This window comes from Maylandia zebra, linkage group LG23, assembly GCF_041146795.1.
Source record: "Maylandia zebra isolate NMK-2024a linkage group LG23, Mzebra_GT3a, whole genome shotgun sequence".
NCBI classification, from domain to species: Eukaryota; Metazoa; Chordata; class Actinopteri; order Cichliformes; family Cichlidae; genus Maylandia; species Maylandia zebra.
Genome location: NC_135188.1, coordinates 25526992 through 25551288, shown reverse-complemented (window position 1 = coordinate 25551288; position 24297 = coordinate 25526992). Strand labels below are relative to the sequence as shown.

General features: G+C 40.3%; 1 protein-coding gene across 2 annotated transcripts in view; it reads left to right on the top strand.

Moving 5' to 3' along the window:
* Positions 1-19188, top strand: part of LOC101487556 (glycerol-3-phosphate dehydrogenase 2 (mitochondrial)) — a 36857-nt gene extending 17669 nt beyond the window's left edge. For both annotated transcript variants that reach the window (XM_004575353.5, XM_076880628.1), the window contains 10 exons: positions 1259-1403; positions 1994-2187; positions 2566-2700; positions 2781-2956; positions 7134-7265; positions 7347-7505; positions 11490-11602; positions 13563-13641; positions 13730-13828; positions 16855-19188. In XM_004575353.5, coding sequence (XP_004575410.1) covers positions 1259-1403; positions 1994-2187; positions 2566-2700; positions 2781-2956; positions 7134-7265; positions 7347-7505; positions 11490-11602; positions 13563-13641; positions 13730-13828; positions 16855-16980 — 1358 coding nt within the window. In that variant the 3' untranslated portion in view covers positions 16981-19188. The remainder of the gene's footprint in view (positions 1-1258; positions 1404-1993; positions 2188-2565; positions 2701-2780; positions 2957-7133; positions 7266-7346; positions 7506-11489; positions 11603-13562; positions 13642-13729; positions 13829-16854) is intronic.
* Positions 19189-24297: the final 5109 nt, after the last annotated feature.

Genomic DNA, 24297 nt, shown 5'->3' with positions numbered 1-24297 from the left:
TGACTTCTTCAGTCTCAGCTGACTGCAGGTTTCCAATCTTATAAACAGTACATTTGCATAATGACTGAAACCAGCCCACTGAATGAACGAATGGGCTATGAGGTCAATTCCTTGATCATCCTATGCAAATTATCATGACCATTGATCAACAACCACTGATTAAAGTCCATAGATCAATGGCCATGAGTGCCATTCACAGTGGGAGTGGCTGCAATCACAGCATTGTTAGATGGCAAAAGATGTACCCTTAAGGCTCCTCCTCCATTCATAGATGTTCTTTACCTTTTCACGTAAATGGCCTCCTTGACTGTCCTCAGGCTCAGTCTTTCAGAATTTACTTACCTGGTTGGCTGAGCATGCATCAAGACATATTTGCAAGTAGTATCACCTTGCCACCTTGCCTGAACATCTAGAACTACAGTGTCACATGTTCAAAATGGCAGACAAGTTGAAGCCAAGCATTCGCATGATTGCAAAAACTGAATTCCACGTCTAATTGGCTTTTGCTTTATTTGCGTGTGGCGTCGGCTCAGGAGGTAGAGCAGGTCATGTCTTCCCCCTGTGCATCCATCGGAGTGTGAGCATGTGAATGTTAGGTTCAAAGCACTCAGACGTAGGAAAAAAACACTTCTGTAAATGTGTGTCAAAGGGTCAGTAACGCTTGTATTAAGAGGCGCTCAAACAAAGGAGAAAAGTGCAACAATTAGAGCCAAATATTTGTGCACTGCAGTCCACAGAGAAGTTAAAATATAAATAAAAAAGTCTCATCGTGTCCAGCTGTAGCGCTTCAGGTCATTAATAACAGTTATATTATAAACTACAAGCCTTACATTAGATTATTAATGAATAAGTTATTAGTAATACTTCAAAGCTGATAAAGGAAATTCCCATTATCTTGTTGCTGTTTTTCTTGTTTCTGCCTCTGATGTTTTCTGCAGCTATATCTACAGCTTCCTTTTATTTGAGTTATGTATTGTTCTTAATGACCATGAAGGCTTCTAAAAGGATTTTTTTTGGGTAAATGCATTATTGTAAATGTAAGTAGAAATGAATGTGTATAGCAAATAATATATACACAGGCAGGACGGTGCTGCAGTGGTGTGAAATAAAAAAGGAAAAACTCAATTTAATTGTGATAAGAAGCTGCTGTTTGCATTAAGAAGCCAGTGAACGGTTCCTCCCACATTATTGTTTGCTTATTTTTTGTATTTGATGTCTCTCTTAATCGAATCTGTCAACGTCTCGCTCGTCTTCACAGGGCAGGAATTTGACGTGAGGGCCAAGTGTGTGATCAACGCCACCGGACCGTTCACAGACGCTCTGAGGAAGATGGACAACCAGGAGGCCTCGAACATCTGCCAGCCCAGTGCTGGAGTTCACATCGTCATCCCCGGATACTACAGGTCTGACATAATAATGCCAAAAACAACCAAAGCTGTTCCTGTTGTTTTCTTTTTCTCTTCCATTAACATGTATAGTAGTTCCTGTGTTTTCTCATTCCTGTGTGTAAATACTAAGCTAGCCAAACTATTATCTGACCTCCGCCTACATACATAGGACAATCTTCTCCGGTTAAGATACAGCCGAGTGGCAGAGTGGTTTTGTTGAAGTCGGAGGTTTTAAAGTTCAGCTAAGCTTATTGAGTGAAACCCGAGGGAGCGCGAGCCCTTTGAACAGAAATGCCAACCACCTAATTTTCTTCCTCCTGCTCACTTATTCTCATCTTCCTCCTGCTGCTATCTACCCCCCACCCACATACTCCCGTGCCTCCTCTACCTCTTCCATATCTGTGTTCATTTGTCTCCTGCTCAGGTTGGCCCTCATCTCCTCATTTTTAGTGCCACCATTCCTTCTTTTCCTCCTGTTTTCCTCAATTTTTTTGCGCCACTCTCCTTTTTTATTTCAATAAACCGCACAGACTCCTGCTACTTCTATTACGAGTGGTATATTTAATAATAAGAAATCCTCCTTTTTTCCCTTCTCCTTGGCACAGTCCTGACAACATGGGTCTCCTCGATCCAGCCACCAGCGATGGTCGTGTCATCTTCTTCCTGCCGTGGGAGAACATGACCATCGCCGGAACAACCGACACCCCCACTAGTGTGACAGCCCACCCAATCCCAGGGGAGGACGACATCAACTTCATCCTGAGGGAGGTCCGCAATTATCTCAGCCCTGATGTAGAAGGTACAGGAGCGCTTTGTGATGAACTTTTGAGTAGCCTGCTTTTTATTTTTTACCTGCTTCACATGGAGCCGCATGCTTATATGGTGACTGAATCTGCAGTTTTAAAGGTTTTTTTTAATTACTGACTCACAGGTTTGGGCATTCAGTGATGCATTGGGGAAGGGTAGGTAATCGTAATCTCATCTTTTTGGGTAGAGCAGCGAGTTTCTAGTCAGAAAGATTGCTCTTAAGGGTCTTAAATCAAATCTTGCTGTGCTTGGAGTCCCTCAGGGATTCATTCTTGGCCCACAGTTGAATATAGAGTTGTTAGCTCTATATTCTCCTCTTTGGCTCCTTCTTTAATAAACATGACATGGTGTGACATTTTTGTGTCTGCAGTGCGTCGAGGAGACGTGTTGGCAGCGTGGAGCGGCATACGTCCCCTAGTGACGGACCCCAGCTCCAAAGACACCCAGTCCATCTGCAGGAACCACATCGTCAGCATCAGTGACAGCGGACTGGTCACAATCGCTGGTGAGCTGGCCTTCATCTGTTTGATCATCTTCAATGAGAGGTACCTGTGATGGATTTTAAAACACAGCTTTGGTGTTCAGGTGGGAAATGGACCACCTACAGATCTATGGCTGAAGAGACCCTGGACGCAACAATTAAGGCCCACCGCCTCTCAGCTGACTCCTGCAAGACTGTTGGTCTGATGCTGGAGGGAGCCAAGGGGTGGACGCCGACCCTTTACATCCGCCTGGTGCAGGACTACGGCCTGGAGAAAGAGGTCAGATGTTACGTTACTGCAGCTGGTCATTAAAGCCTAATACTGTACTGTTTACTATTAAAGCTCAGCAGGTTTTTAAGCACAGCTGCTGATCGATGGCTCTTTTCCTTTCATTTCCTCTGCTTCTGCTTTCCTTCTGTTACCGAGTCGCTTCCAGCAGCCTAAAACAGTCCTACTCGGCAGGTTTGATACTTTATACATGTTAGCCTTAATTTCTCAAACAGTGGCCTTTTCTTACATTAACCCCAAAGCATACTAGGCCTTTATTTAAAGTTTCCTTCTCTTGTACATTTTATCAGACTTGCCAAAGAAGTGTGTCGTTGTGGACCGGAGAGTTGAGTTTCTTATGATTTTATGCTTTATGTGCAGTTTTGTTTCTTCTTTTAGAAAACTTATGATCCAAGCTGCAAAAAACTGATAAATAAGCCCCATAATTTACCACCACATCTTCAAATCTCTTCTTATACTACATCTGTTTATTGTGAATTACCCAACAGTGGGACTAATATAGACCATCTTATCTTATCTTAGCTTGCATTTGAGCATCAGTCTAAACCTTGAAAATGTTAAATTGATATATAGGTGTCTTTTGTCCTTTACAATTATAGCTGGTTCATCGATGAAGCTCTACTTCTGATTGTTGTCAAAATGCAACACTCTCTGATGTTTTCATATTAACAGCTTTCATTTAAAAGGCTGAAAGACTTTTATCTGAAAAGTTTGGTAAAATGGCAAAGTCAAACTTGTGAAGCTGTACTGGTGGAAGAGGAAGAACTAGAGGTCAGGGAAACATTCACCAGTTCCTTTTTCCCGCCTTCGATTGTCTAATTAGTGAGCTCATGTGTACTGTAGCCTCAGTTTCCTGTTTGTAGTTGACAGACGTGTCACCCGTTCTGCTGCTGATGAGACGCATCAGCAGCAGAAGACCACACTCCTCTGCATAGCTTGGTTGTAACAAGTGGTTATTTGCGTTACTGTTGTCTTCCTATCAGCTCGAAGCGGGCTGAGCATTCTCCTCTGACCTCTAGCATCGTTTTCACCCAGATTAGTGAAGCTCACAGACTATTTTCTCTTTTTCAGATTGTTCTAGAACTCTAGAGATGGTCGTGTGGGGAAACTCTCAGCATATCAGCAGCTTCTGAAATACACAGTCCATCAACCCTGCATTGTTTAAAGTTGCTTAAATCACCGTCTTCTTCCTCTTTCTGATGCTTTTTGAACGTAGCTCATCATCTTGATAATGTCCAGATTCCTAAATACACTCAGTTGCCTCCATGTAATTGGCAGACTGGATGTTTGTGTTAATGAGCAGTTAAAAAAGTATACCTAATGAAGTGGCTGGTGAGTGTACAAATAAGTGTCTGACTTTAATGTGAAAGTCTGGATCTCTCTGCCACTGAGATAAATGACGGTTTATATTTAAAGCCACATCTTCCAGGTTTGTTTTCAGACCAATCAATGAGATTACTGCTTCATTAAGAAAAGTTTGGGAGTGCGTAGCTACTGTACACACTGGCTGACACAGCCGTGTACAAACCGAGCTGTAACCGCAGCTCTCGCAGACACATTCGGTGTCTTCTCCACCAGATGCTGACATTAAAGCTGCTGCTGTAACAAAGCTGACATTTCCACTACACAAAAGACTGGACACGCGTTAGAACGCACTGTGTGCTGTCCAATTTACCAGTGGCATTAAGGAAAGGCACATCGACTCACATCAGCTTTGCAGCGTCTTTCTGATAATTAGCCTGCTCGTTTTCATTAAGCGCAGTAGAACATAGTTTCATAAGGAAAAAGGAGTCCTGCGCTGAGTGCCTGCAGTAAACGTACTCCTCATTAGGGGCCTCAGCTCTGGTTGTTCTGGTTGTTCTCTGAAATATTCCTAAAAGGTCACTGTTGGTATTTGGACAGCGTTTGCCCTTTCACACGATCAGCAGGCCAACGATCTGAATAGCAAATAACCTGTTGTGTTCTGTAAACATGTGACACCTCATTGACAAAGCGGCGTTATCGTTTGTCGTTTAACTCAGAAGAGGTGAAATCGATCATCTGAATACCAGCAGCTGCAAGTTTACATAATTTAAACTGTAGTGAAAGGACTTAAACATGTGTTTAAAAGCAGAAGCTTTTTATTGTTTAACTCTTTAATTGTGTGTAACGTCTGTTAAAATCAGTCTTCAGTTTAAAAGTGGAATATTTGATTGATGGACAGTGCTGAGTCTGTTAATATCAGGGTGTTTTTCTAATTTTGTATTAAAACTATGTTTTTTGGGCTGTTGGTTAAACACAACAGACAATTTAACAGTTAATCTAACAGTTATTTTCTGACCTTTTTTAAAAACATGCTGTTAAAGAGGACAGAAAACTAAATAATTCTAAATAAATTAATCAATAAATTAAGTAAATACAAACATTTATTCGGGGAGGGAATTGAAAAATAATTTCTATACATACTATTCAAATTTTAATTAAGGCTACAGCTGTTTTTCTACATTTGATATTTTTAATTTTTATTCTACATTTTCTATATTTTTTTGTATTTCACAATTCATGTATTTATTTATGTATTTATGCTCAGTTTTACTACAGTTATTTAGTTTAGTTTTAGTTTACAACATTAATTTATAGATAAATTTAATGTATTTAATCTATATAATGTATTTATTTAGTGTATTCACTCAGTTTTTATATTATGTTTTTAGTTCTGCAAATCAATTTCCATAGTTTTACATTAATCTAATTAATTCTCTATTTTGCATCATATATACTTCAACATTTACTTAATGATTTATTTATTTTTACATTTATCTTCATTTATACTCGGTCATTATTTGAAAGTTATTTAGGTAGTAGATATTAATTAATTAATTGTTCTGTTTTTGCATTTGTATATTATTTCTCCACATGAATTTATGTAGCTATCTAATTATTTCTGTATTTTAACTTGGATTTATTTCTCTGTCTACATTCAAACATTCATTTTGTACATTCATTTTTAAATGTATCTATTTACTTATTCAGACTTGTGCCATTATTGCTCATTATTTCACTGGCAGCTGGGAAAAACTAACCAAGAGCAAATAGATTTTCAGAATAATGGACTTATATGTTGTAGGAGGGATAACAGGAATTATACATTCACACACTTATTATACACACACTGAATTCAGCTTATTTGGAAAAACCCAAATAAGCTGGCGTCACACCTGTAATTCTTAAGTTGGAGTAGGATGTTCAACATCTTTCTCTATAGAAATATTTTAGCACAGCCCCCCCCCCCCCCCCCCCCCCCCCCCCCTATTATTTAACCGTTATAGCAATATGCCATTAACAGTGGAGGGAAACAGCGGGAGTAGCCATGTGAAAGTATGATATACTGTCAAACTCTGTTTACAAATGTATTAACTCATTCATTGCCATTGACGTCTATAGCCGTCAATTGCAGTGAATGAGTCAATGGGTTTAACTCATTCACTGCCAATGGCTGGCAGTGAATGAGTTAATCAGTCAGTATAAGAGGTGTCGGTCTTTTTTTCCTCATGTAGGAAATGACTTGTAATATTTCTACTGATGCTGCTTATGTATTTCTCAGATCAGCTAATGACTTTATATAAAAGCTCCTATGACAAGGATGGTAAAAACGTTTAGATATAAAAAGCAGTTTAGTGTAAATGATATATTTAGGAAAATCAAATTATAGACCATGATGAGACTTTGTTCTAGCAGATGTAAGAAAAAAACAAAACAAAGTTCCTAATGAGTGAATAATGTATTCATTTTAATAAAAGTTTTATCAGTGAATAACAGGTGGGTCACATGTTTCGATGTAACTAAACAGTCAATAAACTTCTAATAAGTGCTTCTGATTATCCAATAATTTAATACTGTTATTAACACAGTTTAAATTGTGTGTTTGTGGGTTGACTACACAAATTCAGGCAGTCTTTTTGCTTTAGTTTCACCTTACTGTTTATGCATGTCCCTGTAATTTATGACCTTTGATAATTGTTTGAGTATTTGAGTAATGGTGCTTTATCACAGTCCTGGTGATTTTGCTTTGGTATAAATTCCTAAACATGTTTTCAGGGCAGAAAACCTCTGATTAGCATTATTATTAACATAAATTAATATAAAATCTATGTATTTAAGTAAGTATTTATATCTTTCTCTGGCACAGGTCGCTCAACACCTGGCCTCCACGTATGGGGGAAGGGCATTCGACGTTGCCAAAATGGCTCAGGTCACCGGGCAGAGATGGCCGATCGTCGGGAAAAGATTGGTGTCTGAATTCCCGTACATCGAGAGCGAGGTAAAGTGGGACTGTTGTGTAAACGGTTAAAGTTCCAGCTGTGTGTCTGAAGAGTGTCTGAGAGCTTCTCGTCTTTTTCAGGTGCTATATGCGATTAAGGAGTACGCCTGCACCGCCATCGATGTCATCGCCCGGCGAACTCGCCTGGGCTTCCTGAATGTGCAGGCGGCTGATGAGGCGCTCCCACGTATCGTCCAGATCATGGGCAAAGAACTGGACTGGAGTCAGGAGAAGAGGACGGTACGGCTTTATAACACTTGATGTTTTTAACCCTTTAACATTCACCAGGTCACCGTTTGGTATGGTTAGATTTACAGAATCTCTGTTGTCCACATAGAGAGGCTTATTAAAAAAATATGCACGGCAATATGTCTGTGAAGGTTCTCAGTCCTCCAGGTCATCGTAGTCAAAGGAGCTTGCAAAGAAAAGCGTCTGGACTTCTTTAAGTTGCTTGAAGACGTTTCACCTCTCATCCGAGAAGCTTCTTGGATGAGAATGTCTTCACAGACATAAATAAAAGGAAATATAAGGCCCACATCTACTACTGAAAGTGTGCTTATGGTTAAAACATAACCTAACTCTATTTCTAAAACTGTCACCAGCATCCTGAGGTGCATGTCTGCAGGTTAAAAGGATGTGCACTGATGGGATTACACTTGTTTTATTCCCCTGGCTTCTGCATAAAGCTTTAATCCCTGGTGGGTTTCTCAAGTCGGGGCAGGGATTCGTTTTTGATCAGAGTACAATGGAAATGTCCACACCCTTTGCTCTTTCATAGAGGAGGCTCTGTGCATGCATGAAAGTTGAGCTATTTTAGGCCTTTATTGTTAACCAGCAGAAGTAGTGGGAGAATAGCTCATAAACAAGTCGGTTAATCATGCACCAAACAATCTGGTTTCTGGTTTTCCTTGTGTAAAAGCTTTCAGTTACATTGTTGTGAAAAAGTGTCTGCTTTCTTCATGGTTTTTTGTTTGTTTGTGTTTTTTTGCATATTTGTCACACTGAAATGTTTCAGATCATCAAACAAAATTTAATGTTAGGCAAAGATAACCAGAGTAAATACAAAAATGCAGTTTTTAAATGAAGATTTCATTTATTAAGGGAGAAACCCTATCCAAACTCACCTGGGCCTGTGTGAAGAAGTACATCATGAATTAACTGTATTAACCACATTTTTTGGAACCCTGACTTCAGTTTCTTCAGCTACACTAAGGCCTGATTACTGCCAGACGTGTTGAATCAAGAAATCACTTAAATAGAAAATGTGTGACAAAGTGAAGCTAAAAGATCTCAAACACCAACACAGCACATCACGATCTAAAGGAGCAGCTGAGAAACAAAGTCAGTGACATCTATCAGTCTGGAAAAGGTTACAAAGCCATTTCTGAGGCTCAGGAACTTCAGTGAACCACAGTGAGAGACATTATCCACAATTGAAGGAAACTTGGAACAGTGGTGAAGCTTCCCAGGAGTGACCAGCCAACCAAAATTACTCCAAGAGCTTCGATGACTCATCCAAGAGGCCGCAAAAGAACATCTAACTCACTTGTCTCAGTTAAGGTCAGAGTTCATGATTCAACAATAAGAAAGAGACTGGGCAAAAACGGCGTCCATGGGAGAGTTCAAGGAGAAAACCACTGCTGACCAAAAAGATCACAAATGCTCGTCTCACATTTACCAAAAACATCTTGATGATCCCTTTTTTTAATTACAGTTTTTCATGGAATAAATGTAAAAGCTGCAGTTTGTATTTACTCAGACTTACTAACTTCTAGTATTAAATTTGTTTGATTTGATTGATCAAGAAGGTGGAAGATACTTTTTCACAGTACTGCAGCTCCAATGATCAGTTTTCCCAAAAAAAAAAACCTGTAACATCACCCCAAAATTTGTTATTGGTAATTCTTTGTCTGTGATTGAGAGATTTTAATCAGCGTAGTCCAGGGCCCTATTTCAGGAAGCCGGTTTAGAAAACTCAGAGTGAAAAACGATACTCAGGGTTGAGTAACCCCGAACTGTCCAACTCGGAATATTCGGTTTCAGAAAGGCTGATAACAATTAGTTCAGTCAACGCGGAGTTGCTACAACCCCAAGTTAAGCGCGCGCACGAGGATACATAAAGCCCTGATTAGTGGAGCACAGATTAAGCGAGTCACCATGGAGACGGAGGGAAAGAAGGCGCGGTCAATGTATTTTACAGCGCTTGAGGCCGAAATTCTGATGGCAGCATATGCCGATAACATGCAAATTTTGCAGAAAAAAAGTAACACAGCCTCAGCTGCAAAAGAAAGGGAGCATGCATGGCAAAACAAAGCCGACAGAGTCAATGCGTGAGTGTTAATTTAAACATTGATCTAGGGATTTCCACCCATTTAACACGTTATTTATTATATTTTATTTTTTATTTTATACATTTTATTTTGTGATGTGACGTGTGCGCAGGTGCAACCCAACAGGCCCCAAACGTTCCTGGCAGCAAGTAAAAATTAAATATAAAAATATAGTCCAAACAGGTAAGGTGTAATTGTATTATGAGCCATAGTGCTTGGTCTGTTTGTCCGATGTAAATCAATTGCAGTTAGAGGCTACATTAATTTCCCCTCTGTAAGCACTTATTGAAATTATCTGAGCACATTACAAGTACATATTTGCTTACTCTGTATGCTCAAATGTGACCCGTTATAGCCAACAGAAAAAAAGCGGAGGCCCGAAAAACAGGTGGAGGTTCTCCACCACCACCACCACTCACAGAGGCTGAGCAGTTGGCTTCCACATTTGTGATAATGTTGGCAGCATCACATATGATCTTCACAGTGCAGAGAACACAAATTAGCATCCATTACTATAATGAAATAATTTGTTAGTTTGAAATGCTACAGGGAACTATGTACCTGTACATTAATGCTGTGGAAAGACTTCCTGTTCACATAGTCTCCTTCATTTACTGAAGGAGCAATGATTGGAATGTGAGTGCCATCTATACAGCCAATCACGCCTGGGAACCGTGAAAATAAATGTAAAATTTAAGTAGTAGTTCAAATATCACTACATCATGAATTAAGTTTCGTTCATCCTGATACCTGCAATTTTGTGGAATCCCTCTTTGATAAATCTTGTGGGTCTATGACCGGGGAACACCACAAACGAGTACAGGAGACGTTTCAGTGCAACTGTAACATTCCTGACTGCCCGACAGACGGTAGCCTTGGAAATGTGCTCAGCATCACCAATATTATACAGAAAGCTCCCGTTTCCAAAAAAACCGAAGTGCAATACAAATAATATGTACAGAACTGAGAGAATGTCCGCGATGTGTCACATGAGCAATATTAGGCCTGAGGATGTTATTCAAATAAATTATAGATTGTGCTGAGAAACGGTAACGTTCACACAGGAAATCATCAGGAAATGATAAAATGTCCAAACGCGCTCTAATCACTCTCTCCCGGCGGAGAGCTCTGCGGAGAATTTGGGCTTCAACATCTACTGGCTCTTCAAGGAAGGAGCACGCCATGTCTGACACTTCCTACAGTCAGGTTTCCGACAAAGAGGCGGAGACAGTCAGGGTTAGTTGAAGTAAACCTGCTAGGGGGCAGGTTAGCTTCACGGAGTGTGTCGTCATAGTAACTCACTCAGAATTAATCTAAACTCGCTTTGTGAAACCGAAAACCCAGAGTTTTCGTTAACTCATGGTATACTTACTCAGAGTTTGCACTAAACCGGCTTCCTGAAACAGGGCCCTGGAGTTAGAAAACACAGATTAGAGAGTCTCACTTGTAGGATGGGTGGAAGTTGTGCAGCCATAATAAATAATTTCTCCTCACTGTCACTGTCATGTGACAGCGACAGACTTTCTTTAGATTTGATGTGGTGGTCAGACACAAAGAGACTTTTGAAGATGTTATTTTGAGTTTTGGAAAACCAGATGTTTTCCAGTGTTTTGAGGTTTGTTTAGAGCTAAAAGATCTGATGAATCAGGTAAACTAACATCGAGCTGTGCATTTTGAGACAGCAGCTTGTATGAGTGACATGTAGCAAGCTGGAGAAAAAGAAACATTTTAGCCGTTGACACACATTGTAGTGACCTCATTAGACATTAGATGCCTCATTTAATGTTATAACCTGAGTTACAGAGGGTGTATGTGTGAATCTGTTTGTTCTGATTAAGGAGAAAATGACTCTGCTGATTAGTGTGGGCTCACTTTTTTTTTTCTTTAAATCCAGGAGGAACTTGAGGCAGCGAGGAAGTTCCTGTACCATGAGATGGGCTACAGGTCTCGCTCTGAGCAAATAACCAAGACGTCTGAGATTAACCTGGACAACCATGAAGTAGCCAGGTAGTGCTTTTGAAAACGTCAGATAGTTCATTTAAGTTTCCTGATTGATTTATGCATTTTTTTTTTCTTTCTTAATCATGTTCCATATCAGTTATAGACTACTCAAAAAATTAAAGGGACACTTTAATGAGAGTATACCATCCAGTCAGTTAAATCTCTGGGATGTTGTTCTGGTCATTTAAGTGTCAGAGGGGCTTGTTAATGAGTTTCAGTTGCTTTGGTGTTAATGAAATGAACAACAAGTCCAGTAGACATGTGACAATGAGACAAACCCCAACAAAGGAATGATTTGCAGCTGGAGGGGACACATTTTTCCCTCTTCACTTTTTCTGTTTTTTACTAGTTTTGCATTTGGCCAGTCTCTGTGTCACTACTGCTAGCATGAGACGATACCTGACCCTACAGAGGTTGCACAGGTAGTCCAACTCCTCCAGGATGGCACATCAATACGTGCCATTGTCAGAAGGTTTGTTGTGTCTCAGGAACACACAGGCAGTTACTGTAGGGGAGCTGGACAGGGCCATAGAAGGTCCTTAATCCATCAGCAGGACCGATATCTGCTCCTTTACGCTAGGAGGAACAGGATGAGCACTGTGAGAGCTACAAAATGACTTCCATTAGGTCACTAGTTTAAATGTTGCTGACCAAACAATCACAAACAGACTACATGAGGGTGACCTGAGGGCCTGCTGTCCTCTGGTGGGCTCAGTGCTCACTGCCTGGCACTGTGGAGACTGATTGGCATTTGCCAAGGAATACCAGAATTGGCAGGTCCACCACAGGCACCCTGAGCTTTTCACAGACGAGAGCAGGTTCACCCTGAACTCGTGACAGATGTGAAAGTGTCTGGAAAAGCCGTGGAGAAGGTTGTGCTGTCTGTAGCATCGTTTAGCATGACCGGTTTGGTGATTGGTGATTGGTCAGGGGAGACATGTCCATGGACGGGCACACAGACTCTGTGGTTCTTACTGTGGGGCACAGAGCAAATTTCAACTACAGGATTTCCTGCAAGTATTTAAATAATCTTAAAATATTATTTTTATAGTAATTTATGACCCTGATCATATTTAAGTTCGCTCTCATATTTTTACTATAAGGGGAATATTTCTCCCCACTGTAACTTTGGTCAGTCTGTCTCTACAACTCCTCACATTTTTTTGTTCGACTTGCTGGCTCTGATTATTACACAGCTAATAGACCCAGAACCAGATTCAGAGATTCTGGAGCAGACATTCAGGCTCTGGAAAAACTTGCTGCTTTCAGGGATAAAGGACCATGTTTGTGGCTCAGTTACCCAAATACTGTCTCTGGTACTGATCTCTGGTTGGATGAAGAGTTGGCAACAGTTTCAGGCAATGCCCTTTTAAACTCTTTGAAGGATCTGGTAGAGCTGTGATACCAAAACTCCTCTATTTTTAAAAGTAATATGAAAACATCTTAGATTACCTGTCACAGATATATGACAGGTAATGATGACCAAGTATAAATAAAAAAGTATAAGTAGGTCATAAATGGTGGGTGAGGTGGTGGGTGAAAGGAGGAAAGTCAGGCCTTTTTTTATCCCGTTTGGGGAAAATACTTATTTATTTCAGTGCAGATGGTAGTAGTTACAACTTACTAACTGTTGCTGTTGCACCTCAAAGGCATTTCCAAACCAGCGAGTAATTAGAAGGTCAACACGCTTTTGAGGAAAGCATAACAGCCTCTAACAGCCACTGCTCGCTAGGGAAAAATGTTTATTCCCAAACACCAACCAGGGAACGAAAGCTAGAATTTAAGTAGTGGTTACTGGAGGCCATGTGGGTTTTTTGGGTCGTGGTTCCAGTGTTGGTCCTGGGCCAATGCTGGTTATGGTGTTGTATGCGCAACATCAACATGACGGTATTTGATCCACTGCTGTTGTTGTTGTCTGTTAATATCGCTGCTGTAAATCGGCTGTTACTGCTCGTGTGTCTGACAGGTACAAGAAGCGTTTCCATAAGTTTGACAAAGAGAGCAAAGGATTCATCACCACTGTTGACGTCCAGCGAGTTTTACAGGTGAGTTTTTTTCTCTCAGTCTTCACATATTTGTTACCCGCAGCTGCATGTCATTGATCCCGAGTGCTGTGTTTCTCCTTCCCTGCAGAGCATCAATGTGCACATTGATGAAAACGCGCTCCATGAAATCCTTAATGAGGTGGACCTCAACAAGAACGGACAAGTCGAAATTGATGAATTCCTGCAGGTAGGCACTAAGTACAGAGATGATCAGCAGCGCTTAATTTTAAGTGCCTTCTTTAGCATCTGTAAGCACAAGACAGACATCAGTTATCTGTGATCTGTTAATGGAGCAGCTGTGCACAATAAATGCTTAAACTAGCTTTGAGCTACGTGCTCTGAGTGGCCACTTTGTTAGGTACAGCTGTCCAATCAGCCAATCACCTTTTAACAACTCAAAGGATTTGGGCATATAGACGTGCTTCATGCCTAAATGCATGCAAGGTATGCTCTTCTGCATACCTTGGTTGCAGTCAAGGTATGCAGAAGAGCAACTCCGAATGGACAGCATGTCACTTCATTATATTAGCCAGTTATCAGATTTCAGTCCAGCAGAGCAGCTTTAGGATGCGGTGTAATGGAAGATTCTCATTTGCAAATCTGCAGTAACTGTGTGGTGCTATTATGTCAACAAGGACTAAAATCTCGGAGGAATGTTTCCAGCAACTTCTTGAATCTGCACCATGAAGAATGAAGCCAAAAGCGAGTTCGACCCAGTACTAGCAAGGTGTACCTAATGGAATGGCGGGTGATGTTACATAGAAACACGTCTTAAAGGTTTAGTTACAGCTTACAAATCCAAAATGCGGTGGTGGACTGGATTATTATTATTTTTTTCTAGATTTTAGCAGGCAGTGAATAAAAAAAGTGTCTGGCTGTAATAATGCAAATTTATTTGTTTTCATTTGCAAAAATAAAAAATGCAGATTCATGGAAAAACTGAAAAATATTTGGATCGCAGATTTCAGCTACATGATTTCCTGCATGTAGCTGAACATTTAAATAATCTTTAAACAATCTTAAAATATTATTGTATTTATATTTTAAACCTTTACAGGAAAATCAAAAATACCAGAACAAATTTTAAAAAAAGGCAAATAAGAATGATTTTCTTTATGCGCACATGCACAGTATGCAGTGTGGTGTGTGTCTTATAAGAGGGAGCATTAATGCCCAACACCTCTGTGAGTGTGCCTGCCCTTCTCAAACCAGCAGAGCAAACATGACTGAGGACGCAAAGGCTGGATAATGGAAGCCCTCAGGAGCGTGATCTGTCACACACGGATTCAGCCTTTTTCTTTTTTGTTTTTTTTTTGTGGGAAATTGAGCCTGGAATTAACATGAATTCAGCCTGTAAGTGTACAAATCCAGTTTTTCTAATAGTAAGGTCACCAAAAGTCAAAGGTTCAGTTCCTCCTCTCTTGCCTGTCATTTTCAGTATTTTTACCCTGATAAAAGCAGCATATTCCTCCTCATACATGCAGGAGAGCTGGAACTTAAATTATCCTGTCATTAAGAGAGAGAGAGAGAAAAAAAAGAAAGACCTGTGTCCACCTGACAGGTGAGTAAACTTCCGCTGCTGCAAGCCGAGAGTGTGAAGTCTAAAGCAGCGGCAGGTCAGGCCGAATGAAGGTAATTAGAGAGGAGAGGCTCTGTCAGCGACTCGTGTAATGAGGCCTGAGGAGTGTCCGGGGAGCCCACACGTCCGTCTGTCGCTAAATTACTTTCTCACTCGAGTCCAGAGAACAGCCATTACAGAGGACTACCTTTGTTAGCGACCTATCTCTGCTGCAAGCGAGCCGATGTTCGGACAATAGAGAAGCTAAAAGTGAAAAGAGCTTCTGTCTCCTTTGTGATGACATCTGTATCTGTGCGTTTGTTTCTGCTCGCCTGATTCGCCATGTGAACAACAAACACAAAGTAGTGTGGAGGATATTGATCTTTTAACCCTCACACAAAACCTAACCCAGTTCTCCGGTTAACGAAAATTATGGCTGGAGGTGGGAAATGAACTAAAAAGGTCCAAGAAGTGTTAAAGCTGAGCCAGGTGACTTTATCTGTGGTGGATAAGGAACAGGAGCAGCAGCCGTGTGTTCTTCTGCTGCTGTAGAGATGCTCTTCTGCGTACTTTGGTTCTAACAAATGCTTATCTGAGTTAATGTTGCCTTCCTGCCAGCTCCCAGCAGTCCAGTCATTCTCCTCTGACCTCAGGGTTCAACAAGGTGTTTTCACCTAGAGAGCTGCTGCTCACTGGATGTTTTCTCTTTTTCACAGCAATTCTCTATAAAAAACAAACAAACTAGAACTGCGTGAGTGGGAAATCCCAGCAGATCAGCAGCTTCTGAAATACCAATAACCATGCCACATTTAAAGTTACTTAAATCCTCTTTTTTTTCTCAATTCTGTTGCACAGTTTGAAGTTCAGGAGGCCACCTTGACAATGTTTACATGCCTAAATGCACAGAGTTAGTGCCATGTGATCGGGTGATTAGATATCCACTGTCCATATGTACATAGCGCTGCAGAACTGTACCCCCCCAGCATGTTTACACTGAGTAGGAGATGCTCTGTATCTCATTGTACAACTGTATAGTGACAATAAAGGCATTATATTCTATTCTATTCTATATATTTTGTTAATGAGCAGTTAAACAGGTTTACCTAATGAAGTTTTCATAGATAAAGCTGCTTAGCAGTACATGAAGTCCTTAAAATAAGGGCGTCTTTGACCTGAACCAATTTAATAGAATTAATATAAGGAGTTTAAATATTTGTGTTTCGTGTCTAAATTTTTAGAAAAGAAAAAACAGTGACAGCACTTTCTTAGCGCGTCATCTTAACTATTAAAACATTGCTTTGCACTCGATTTGTTGACACTAAGATTGAGAAGAATATATAATCATGTCAGAGAACATTAAAATCGCTGCCTGTTTCCTGCCGTTGGAGAAGATTACATGACCTCATTTTCACATTAAAACAGTCGCACCTTGCTCAGCTTTAACACATGAAAACTAAAAATGGTTTCATCGTCTGCCTCTCAAACTCAGGGATGTGAGCTCTAAAGCCTTTCACTGCCAGGCAGGCGGTTTCCTCCTCGTCCTGCAGATAATTATTTCTGCCCGAGGAAAGCGGCCCGCCTCGCTTTGACAGGTTAACCTTTCCCGCCGTTGTCCTACACGCCACGTACTCTGTTCTCTCCTGTTCCCTCCGCAGCTGATGAGCGCCGTGAAGAAGGGACACGTGTCGGACAGCCGCCTGGCCATTCTGATGAAAACTGCAGAGGAGACTCTGGATCAGAGGGAACCGGTGTCGGTGGACCGAAGCGGGGGCGGAGTCTGAGTTGGATGCCAAAACAAAAAACCAAAAAAACCCCCAACCTTTAAAGGTGGTGATGACACAAAAAAAAAGATGCAAATGGAGCTATTTGAATGACAATATTGCAATCAAGCATGCAGCCGGATGAATTTGGACAAATCAAGCACTCCTGTGTGTTTTGGGTGAAACGGTATCTAATGATTGAGGCTGAGATGTGTCTGTTTATTTCATCTGTTATGTCCAAAGTCTTAACATCTGGTGCCTCAGACCACACACACAACATTTTATACTGTCTTTTTACGCAGCACTTTTAATACTTTGACGTTCTCTTTGTCCAGCACTCCTTGATTGACGCTGATTATTGTGTAAATACCATCTTCAGGTGGCTTTGCATCATGCAACACAATTTACAGATAAATGTGAAGTTTCCTAGAAAAAGAAGGAAAAAAAAAAAGCAATTTGGTTCCAAGTATTGAAAAAAAGAGCACTTCATTTACGTTTCTCAAAAATAATCACCCTTTTATTAAGTGAAAAAAGGTTTTAGCAGCTGCTTGAGGAAGATACTTTCACCTTTTCAGGACGCCCGTTCTAGCTGTTGTTTAGTCACCGTACGTTAGCTGTATCAGTCTACTCGTATATGACTAAATGGTTGACAGGATGCAGGCAGCAGAATTAAAAAAGAAAAGAGAACTTGAATGTGCCACTTCAGCCAGAAGAGGCGAATATGCGAGGCTGAAGATGAAGAAAGCGGGTATTTGGTAATTGTAGTGGCAATTTAAACCAGTTTTGCTACCGAGGCGCTGCCAGAGACGTTTAATTGGTGAGGTCTTGATTGTCCGTTTCTAAAGTTATAGTTCCGCTGGGGCAAAATGTCCGCATGAATCAAATACAATCAAACAACATCCATTTGTGTATCCAATATATATCCATTAAATGTAGAGCGGGAAGAATCGATACATTGTCGTATCACAGCATTTTGTATGCTGATGTTGTATCGATACAGGGAGACCAAACATCTGTACTTTATTAGAAAATTAAACTACAACCAATATGTGATTTTCATTTATTTTAACAGTTAATATATTACGAGAAAAACAGACTGATAGCAAATTGACTCTGTTTTACAGAAATATTTATAGCAGATTTTAATGACAACTGTATCTTATTGTTCAAAGCATACTGAGATTGACAGATATTGAGGACATAATTAGTGATAGTTTGTCACTGCTGTAATTAATTTAGTTTTATATATTAGTTTTCATTTAGTTTTAAATAGCGCAAAATCACAAGGACGGTATCTTATACAGTAAACACTCTATAATCCATCTAATAATCCAGTCACCAATCAAACGACCCCCTATGAGTAAGCACTTGGTGACAGTGGAAAGGAAAAAAAAAGTGTTTAAATGGAGCCGCTCTTTTTTTTAAAAAAAGAGAACGTTTTTATTTTATTTAGCAACAAATTTCCTTTTTAAAAAAAATAATTTTTCTTCAAGGAAACTTCCTGGTAGGAAGTGTTGGACCTTTAGACAAAACCTCAGTGATAGTTTCTGCGTGTCCTCTCTGATCTGTTAAAAGCACAAGTCAGGTGACGCTCAGCATATTTAAAGTATTTCTTCAGCCAGGTTTTTGTTTTTTTTCCTCTCAGATGAGTTATTTTTAGGCTCATCTGGGATCTGCTGTGTTTTCCATCTATTGCACTACTGAGGTTTACATGACGAGGTTTCCATCTTCAGCGCAACTGTTTGAGGACGCTGTCACTCTGATCTCCTCGTGTATATTTTTTATAATTATTATTTTTTTTTTTTATCCGTGTCATTCTGCTCTTTGCTCTTATAAAAACAGGATTTCAAAGGAACTATGAGTTATTTTTACTGGCTATAAGGTTGAAGTTTGTTTTGTTTCTGTGCTTGAGGTCGAGAGCAAAGACCTGAATTAACGCTGTATTAACGCACATCCACCAAACTGTTGTGTAATCCTGCATGCAAGCTGATGATTTTTTAATCATGTATCTGATGGAAATGAGATGTTTTTAAGTGTGGCATGCTTCGTGTGCAGACTTTGTCTGAGTGCAGTTGAAAGACAGTTCACTGTATGAATGTATGATGTGCCTTGTTCTGCCTATAACATGACACTCAGTCTTCTTTTTCACAAAGCTACATGAGTTAAACATTAACAGGAAAACATGTTGAGAATGTAAAGACATTTATAAAACATTTATTACGTGAAAAAGTCGATTGTATGCCTGGTTTGTTCGAAATAGAGACTTATTGACGGAAGTTGAAGGGTTATTATTAGTTATGGATAAGGGTATTTTCTTTATGGAAGCCGATTACTTCATGTTTTAGTATAAAGATTTGTACTTTGATTGGGTTTTTTTGTTTTGGTTTGGTTTTTTGGGGGGGGGGATTTTCTGTATCCCATTGAAGGATTGTTTGGCTGAAATGACTCCGCAGCACTGTCTTTCTGCATCTTAAGTCAGAATCTTTGTAGCTAAAGATAAAATTATTAGCTGTTTGATGAACTTTTAAGGTTTCATAACACAAAACCTTTAAAATGTTGAGTGTTTATTTTCCTTATTGGTGCATGTAGATGTGAAAATGAATGTTTGGCAGAAATGGAGAAGAGGATTCTGGCACAACTTAATACTTCCAAGGTGTCCCAATGAGAACATGAAGTCTGAAGAGGTTAAAGATCCAGCAACAGTTGTAGGATTAAGAGCAGCTTTGTTTCAGCCTTTGGCCTGTACCAGGCCAGTGAAGTCCAACAGTTTTCCTTCATATGAAAACTGTTCTTGGAGCTGTAACCTCCAGTTTTCACTGCAGTGCTGTGAAAAAACGTTCACTCTTATTGCTTCTATAGGAAGGTAAAGGTAAGTCTGCTAGAAGCAATTAGTACTTTATCATTGTCATCAATAGTTATACTTGGGTTGGGGGGTATAACAAATTTGAATGTTATATTTTACAATATTAAATATATTAATATTAAATATTATATTTTATTAAATAAATTGCACTCTGGAAATACCATGAATAACAGTGCACTACCTTCCCGAGATAACATTAGCAGAGCAAACTTGACAAAGCTACCTCCCGATTGACAGCAAGCTGATGGCTCAGTTACACAAGTAAAAATAGGACAGCAACCTCCTGGAATCTGTTGGTGATTGTTGTGAATTTTTCCACGTGCTGCGACTGATCGTAACTTGTGACTAAATGGTTGCCCAGATCTTGAAGGTGTTGCACTTTTGATTGCACGGATCATCTGATAGGAGTCAACCTTTTTGCAAAAGGTCTTACTTGGACTGACTGCAGTCACTTGGAGAAATTGACAAAGGTTTGAAAGTAATTATTTTCTACCCTACAAATGTAGACAGATTGCCAGCATGTTTAAACAGATATTGACAATATTTTACTTAAACTACATAATTTCAAGTAAAAGAAAATGTGATAAATCACAATATATGTTATTGCAAAACACAAAATGTTAAAAATCTTAATACCATCGTATCATGAGCAAAGTATGGTGATAGTATCATTTTACTACAAATAAATTTCCACAAAAGTTGGGCTGCTGTGTAAAATGTTCATAAAGACTGAGTGCAATGATTTGCAGACGTCAGGAACCCATACTTTAGTCAAAATAGAACATTAAAAAATGTTCCAATGTTTAAACGGTGTGAGACACTGTGCCATTTTAAGGGGACCAAAACAAGGTCACTTTGAAATGGAAACAACACAGTTAAAAAAAAAATACTTGGGACTGGGACGCGTTTACCACTTGTTTACAATATCCACAGCTACACTGTGGGTTGTGTATTAATGACGTGGTTAATTATTTTGATTTCAATTTTTGAGGTGTCCTTGGGTGAAATGCTGAACCCCGAATCTTCACAGAGTCCCAAAAAATGAAAATATTTCGTGTTAATCAGTATCTGAATCATCACCTCCCACATTGCAGCACATCTTCCCTCACTACCAGCCTCTCCTCAGGTTTTATAATCTAAAAGAAGCGTGTGCAGGCTGTTCCTCCTTACTGCCTTTATGGTGTGATTCATTCTCACTAGCAACAAGTATTCAGTTTCTCTTAGGCCTTTTTCTTATTCCCTTCACAGAGTCGTGCTGCAGGTTTTCCTTCTAAAACACTGTAGCTGTTATTGCAGTGTATCAGTGTGCGGTCACGTGGGGGTTCGACTACAATACCTCGACACTGAGGACCCTTCAGGCTGCCACCGCTGCCCGTCTAACCTGAATAGCTCATGGGCAGTGCGACTTAAATCCTGATGCTTGATTGTCTCCTTTGGATGAAATTACAGCTTTATCCAGGGTCAAAGAGAATCATATTCTTTGCTGCTTTTCTCTTCACCAGCACTGTAAAAATGCAGCGATCCAGTCTCCAGGTGGAAAAAGAAACAACAGCAATTATCTAATTAAATGTATCTGGTTGCTTGCAGAGCTTTGTGTGGTTTTTGTCTTTCTGGTGAGCATCAGTCAAAGCTGGCGTCACAACAGCCGAGGATGTGAGCGCCTGTGAGAGAGGAAAGTGAGCATTTTAAACCAGAAGTGTTTTCCTTGTTTTTGTTTTTAATTTGATGTTATTTAATATCAGAAACCATGTGATACGAGTACAGTAGAGCTTACTTACAGGGACCTGTTTGCCTTGTTTTATTCTTATTTAGAATTCAGGTTATTCTGCAAAAAGTGGTAAAAAATGTGAGTTGAAACTTGTCAGATTCATTTTTCCTGCCTTTATCTAAGTACTAACTGAACAGATATCACCTTTGGTTTTGGAAAACTGACAAAGGTTTGTTTACACACCAGAAGACTGACAAACGATAGACAAAACTTACCTAAATTCCCAGGGGGAGGGACAAATGCCTTTGGAGGTTGCATCCATCCAATGTAAAAGTCTGCCAAATAAAAAAGATGTTGAGCTATTTGCTGAGGTGACAGATGAAAGTATCTTAGTTCTTGGCGCGAACTCACTACTGCAACCATGCTGTGCCTCATGCATGTATGGAAACCCTTATGCTTGAAGGTGGAAGGTGCATTATGGACAAAGTGCGAGTTCAATAACAGAACACCATTTGTGTTCAGGCCTGGCACGCTGTTCCTCCCAGTCAAACCCTTTGAGGTCACAGTTTCATCGCCCACGTGAGAGTTGAAGTGCCCCTAAATGGACAATGCAGTATCCAGATGGGGCACTTTCCGAGCTCAGTCTCCTTCCACACCCAAGAGATGATATTATACAGCCACTTGGGATTGGACCATCAGGGCCTCAGCCACTGAGAGCACTCTGAGTCCCCACTGAATAGGTCTTCATTTGACTCTTGGGAGACTGAGAGATGGGTTGGGGCTGCATTGTGTTGGTATGGTGTGGTGAAGAGACAGCTGAGTGTAGAAACCCTAGAAACCCAGCTGTAAGTTTACCCACTGATCTACACCCCTACCCTCACCTGTGGTCACAAGCATACGTTAGTGATTGAAAGAATGAGATTGGGTTTGCAAGTGGCTTCCATGAAGGGTGGCAGGCTGTTGCCTTATAGATGGGATGAGGAGTTCTGTCATCCCATCTATAAGAGTAGAGCCACTATTGCTCCACATCAAAAGGAGTCAGTTGAGGTGTTTTGGGCATCTGACTCAGATGCCTTCTGCGTGAAGTGTTCCAGGCATACACTACAATGAAGAGGCCCTGGGGTAGACCCAGGAAATGCTTGCCTGGGAAACCCTTGGTGTTCACCTCAATAACCTGTAGAAGGTAGCCAGGGAGTTGGAGGTTTGCACTTCTCTGTTTAGGCTAATGTCCCCACAACCCAGCGCTGGATATGTTGAAGAAAATGGATGGATGGTCTTTATCTGGCTTCTCAACAAAGGCCTACTTGCTTTGGGAGATTTTGTAAGGGTTAATACACCTTTGACAACGTAGCTGTTGGGATGACTACTAGGGCATAGGCCAGGTCAGGTGTTTTATTCATATCCTGCCAGGGGAAGGCCTCAGGGCAGACCCAGGACCCACTGGAGACATTATATCTTTTGCCTACCTTGGGAACACCTTTGTTTCCTCCTGGTGGGGCTGGAGGAGGTGGCCGGGGAAGAGAGGTCTGGGCTATTTCATCCCCGACTTGCAAGACCCAGAAGAACAGCAGAAAATAAATGGCTGGATATATTTTGGTGAACACATTTAGTAACTTACTTTGCTCTAGTCTTCATGTCTTTCATGCATGCCGTGCAATTAATTAGTGACTTTTTTATTTTAGGATTGAAGCAGTTCAGTTTGCCTTTTTTTTAGTTTTCATGATAAGCTAAGCTAAGTAGTAGCTGGCTATAGCTTCATATTGTACATGGATGGAAGAACAATTCTCTCACAATTCTTTTATTTATATGGTAGGTTTTCAGAAGAATTTAGTCACATAACAGGGTGTTCCACAACAGACTATTGAAAATGTACACATTCTGTAACTCCTTGTTCAAAAACATACCGACTTCTGAATTCCAGTGACAACTGAGAACAAAGCTCTCATGTTAAGCTCCAGAGCAGCAGCTGAAAGTACCAGATGGTGACATTTTTACTTTTAGGAACACCTCACGGCAGACCTATGTTGTTAAATGTTGCACCCCTTCTGTAACATCTCCGTAGCTTATGGATATTTCTAACCAAGAGTTCATTCAGTTAAAAAAAGAAGTGCTTTTCTCCCAAGTGTTACTTTTCACTCTGCGGCTGTAAAACATTGGGTGAACTTGGACCAAGCCAAAACGTCCTCACAGAGGCTGAAGTACACGACCACACACACACACACACACACACACACACACACACACACACACACACACACACACACACACACACACACACACGCGCATTAACCTTCATGCAGTCGGCTCCTGCAAACTGGGTGAAAAACAGCCTTTTCTCCTGAAAGGTCACAGCCAGATTTGAGTGACAGCTTTAAGTCCTGCGCTCATATTACAATCTGCAGCCGAGACGTCTTCATGGGAAAGGCCGCGAGTACGGGGAAGCAATTAATTGTAATGAATAATGGGACAAATCTGGTTGGCATATGACCACTAATGCTCCTTTTTTCTCCGGAGGGTTAGGACGCTGATGCCAGCCACACCGTAGCGTCCGCCTGCACGCTAATTGAAAATGTGTGGAGGATGTCAAGGGATGGTGTCAACTACTGCCTTCTGCTTAATTCAAAAGAAGATGAGGTTTTTTTATGCCCTCTTGTTTTTTAGTAAACTTTAAAATAGCATAGATTGGGATTATTTTTTAAATGATGAGGTCATAAAATTAAATAAAAGAACAAGTCACCAAATTAATAAATAGCAAAAAGGTGTTTGA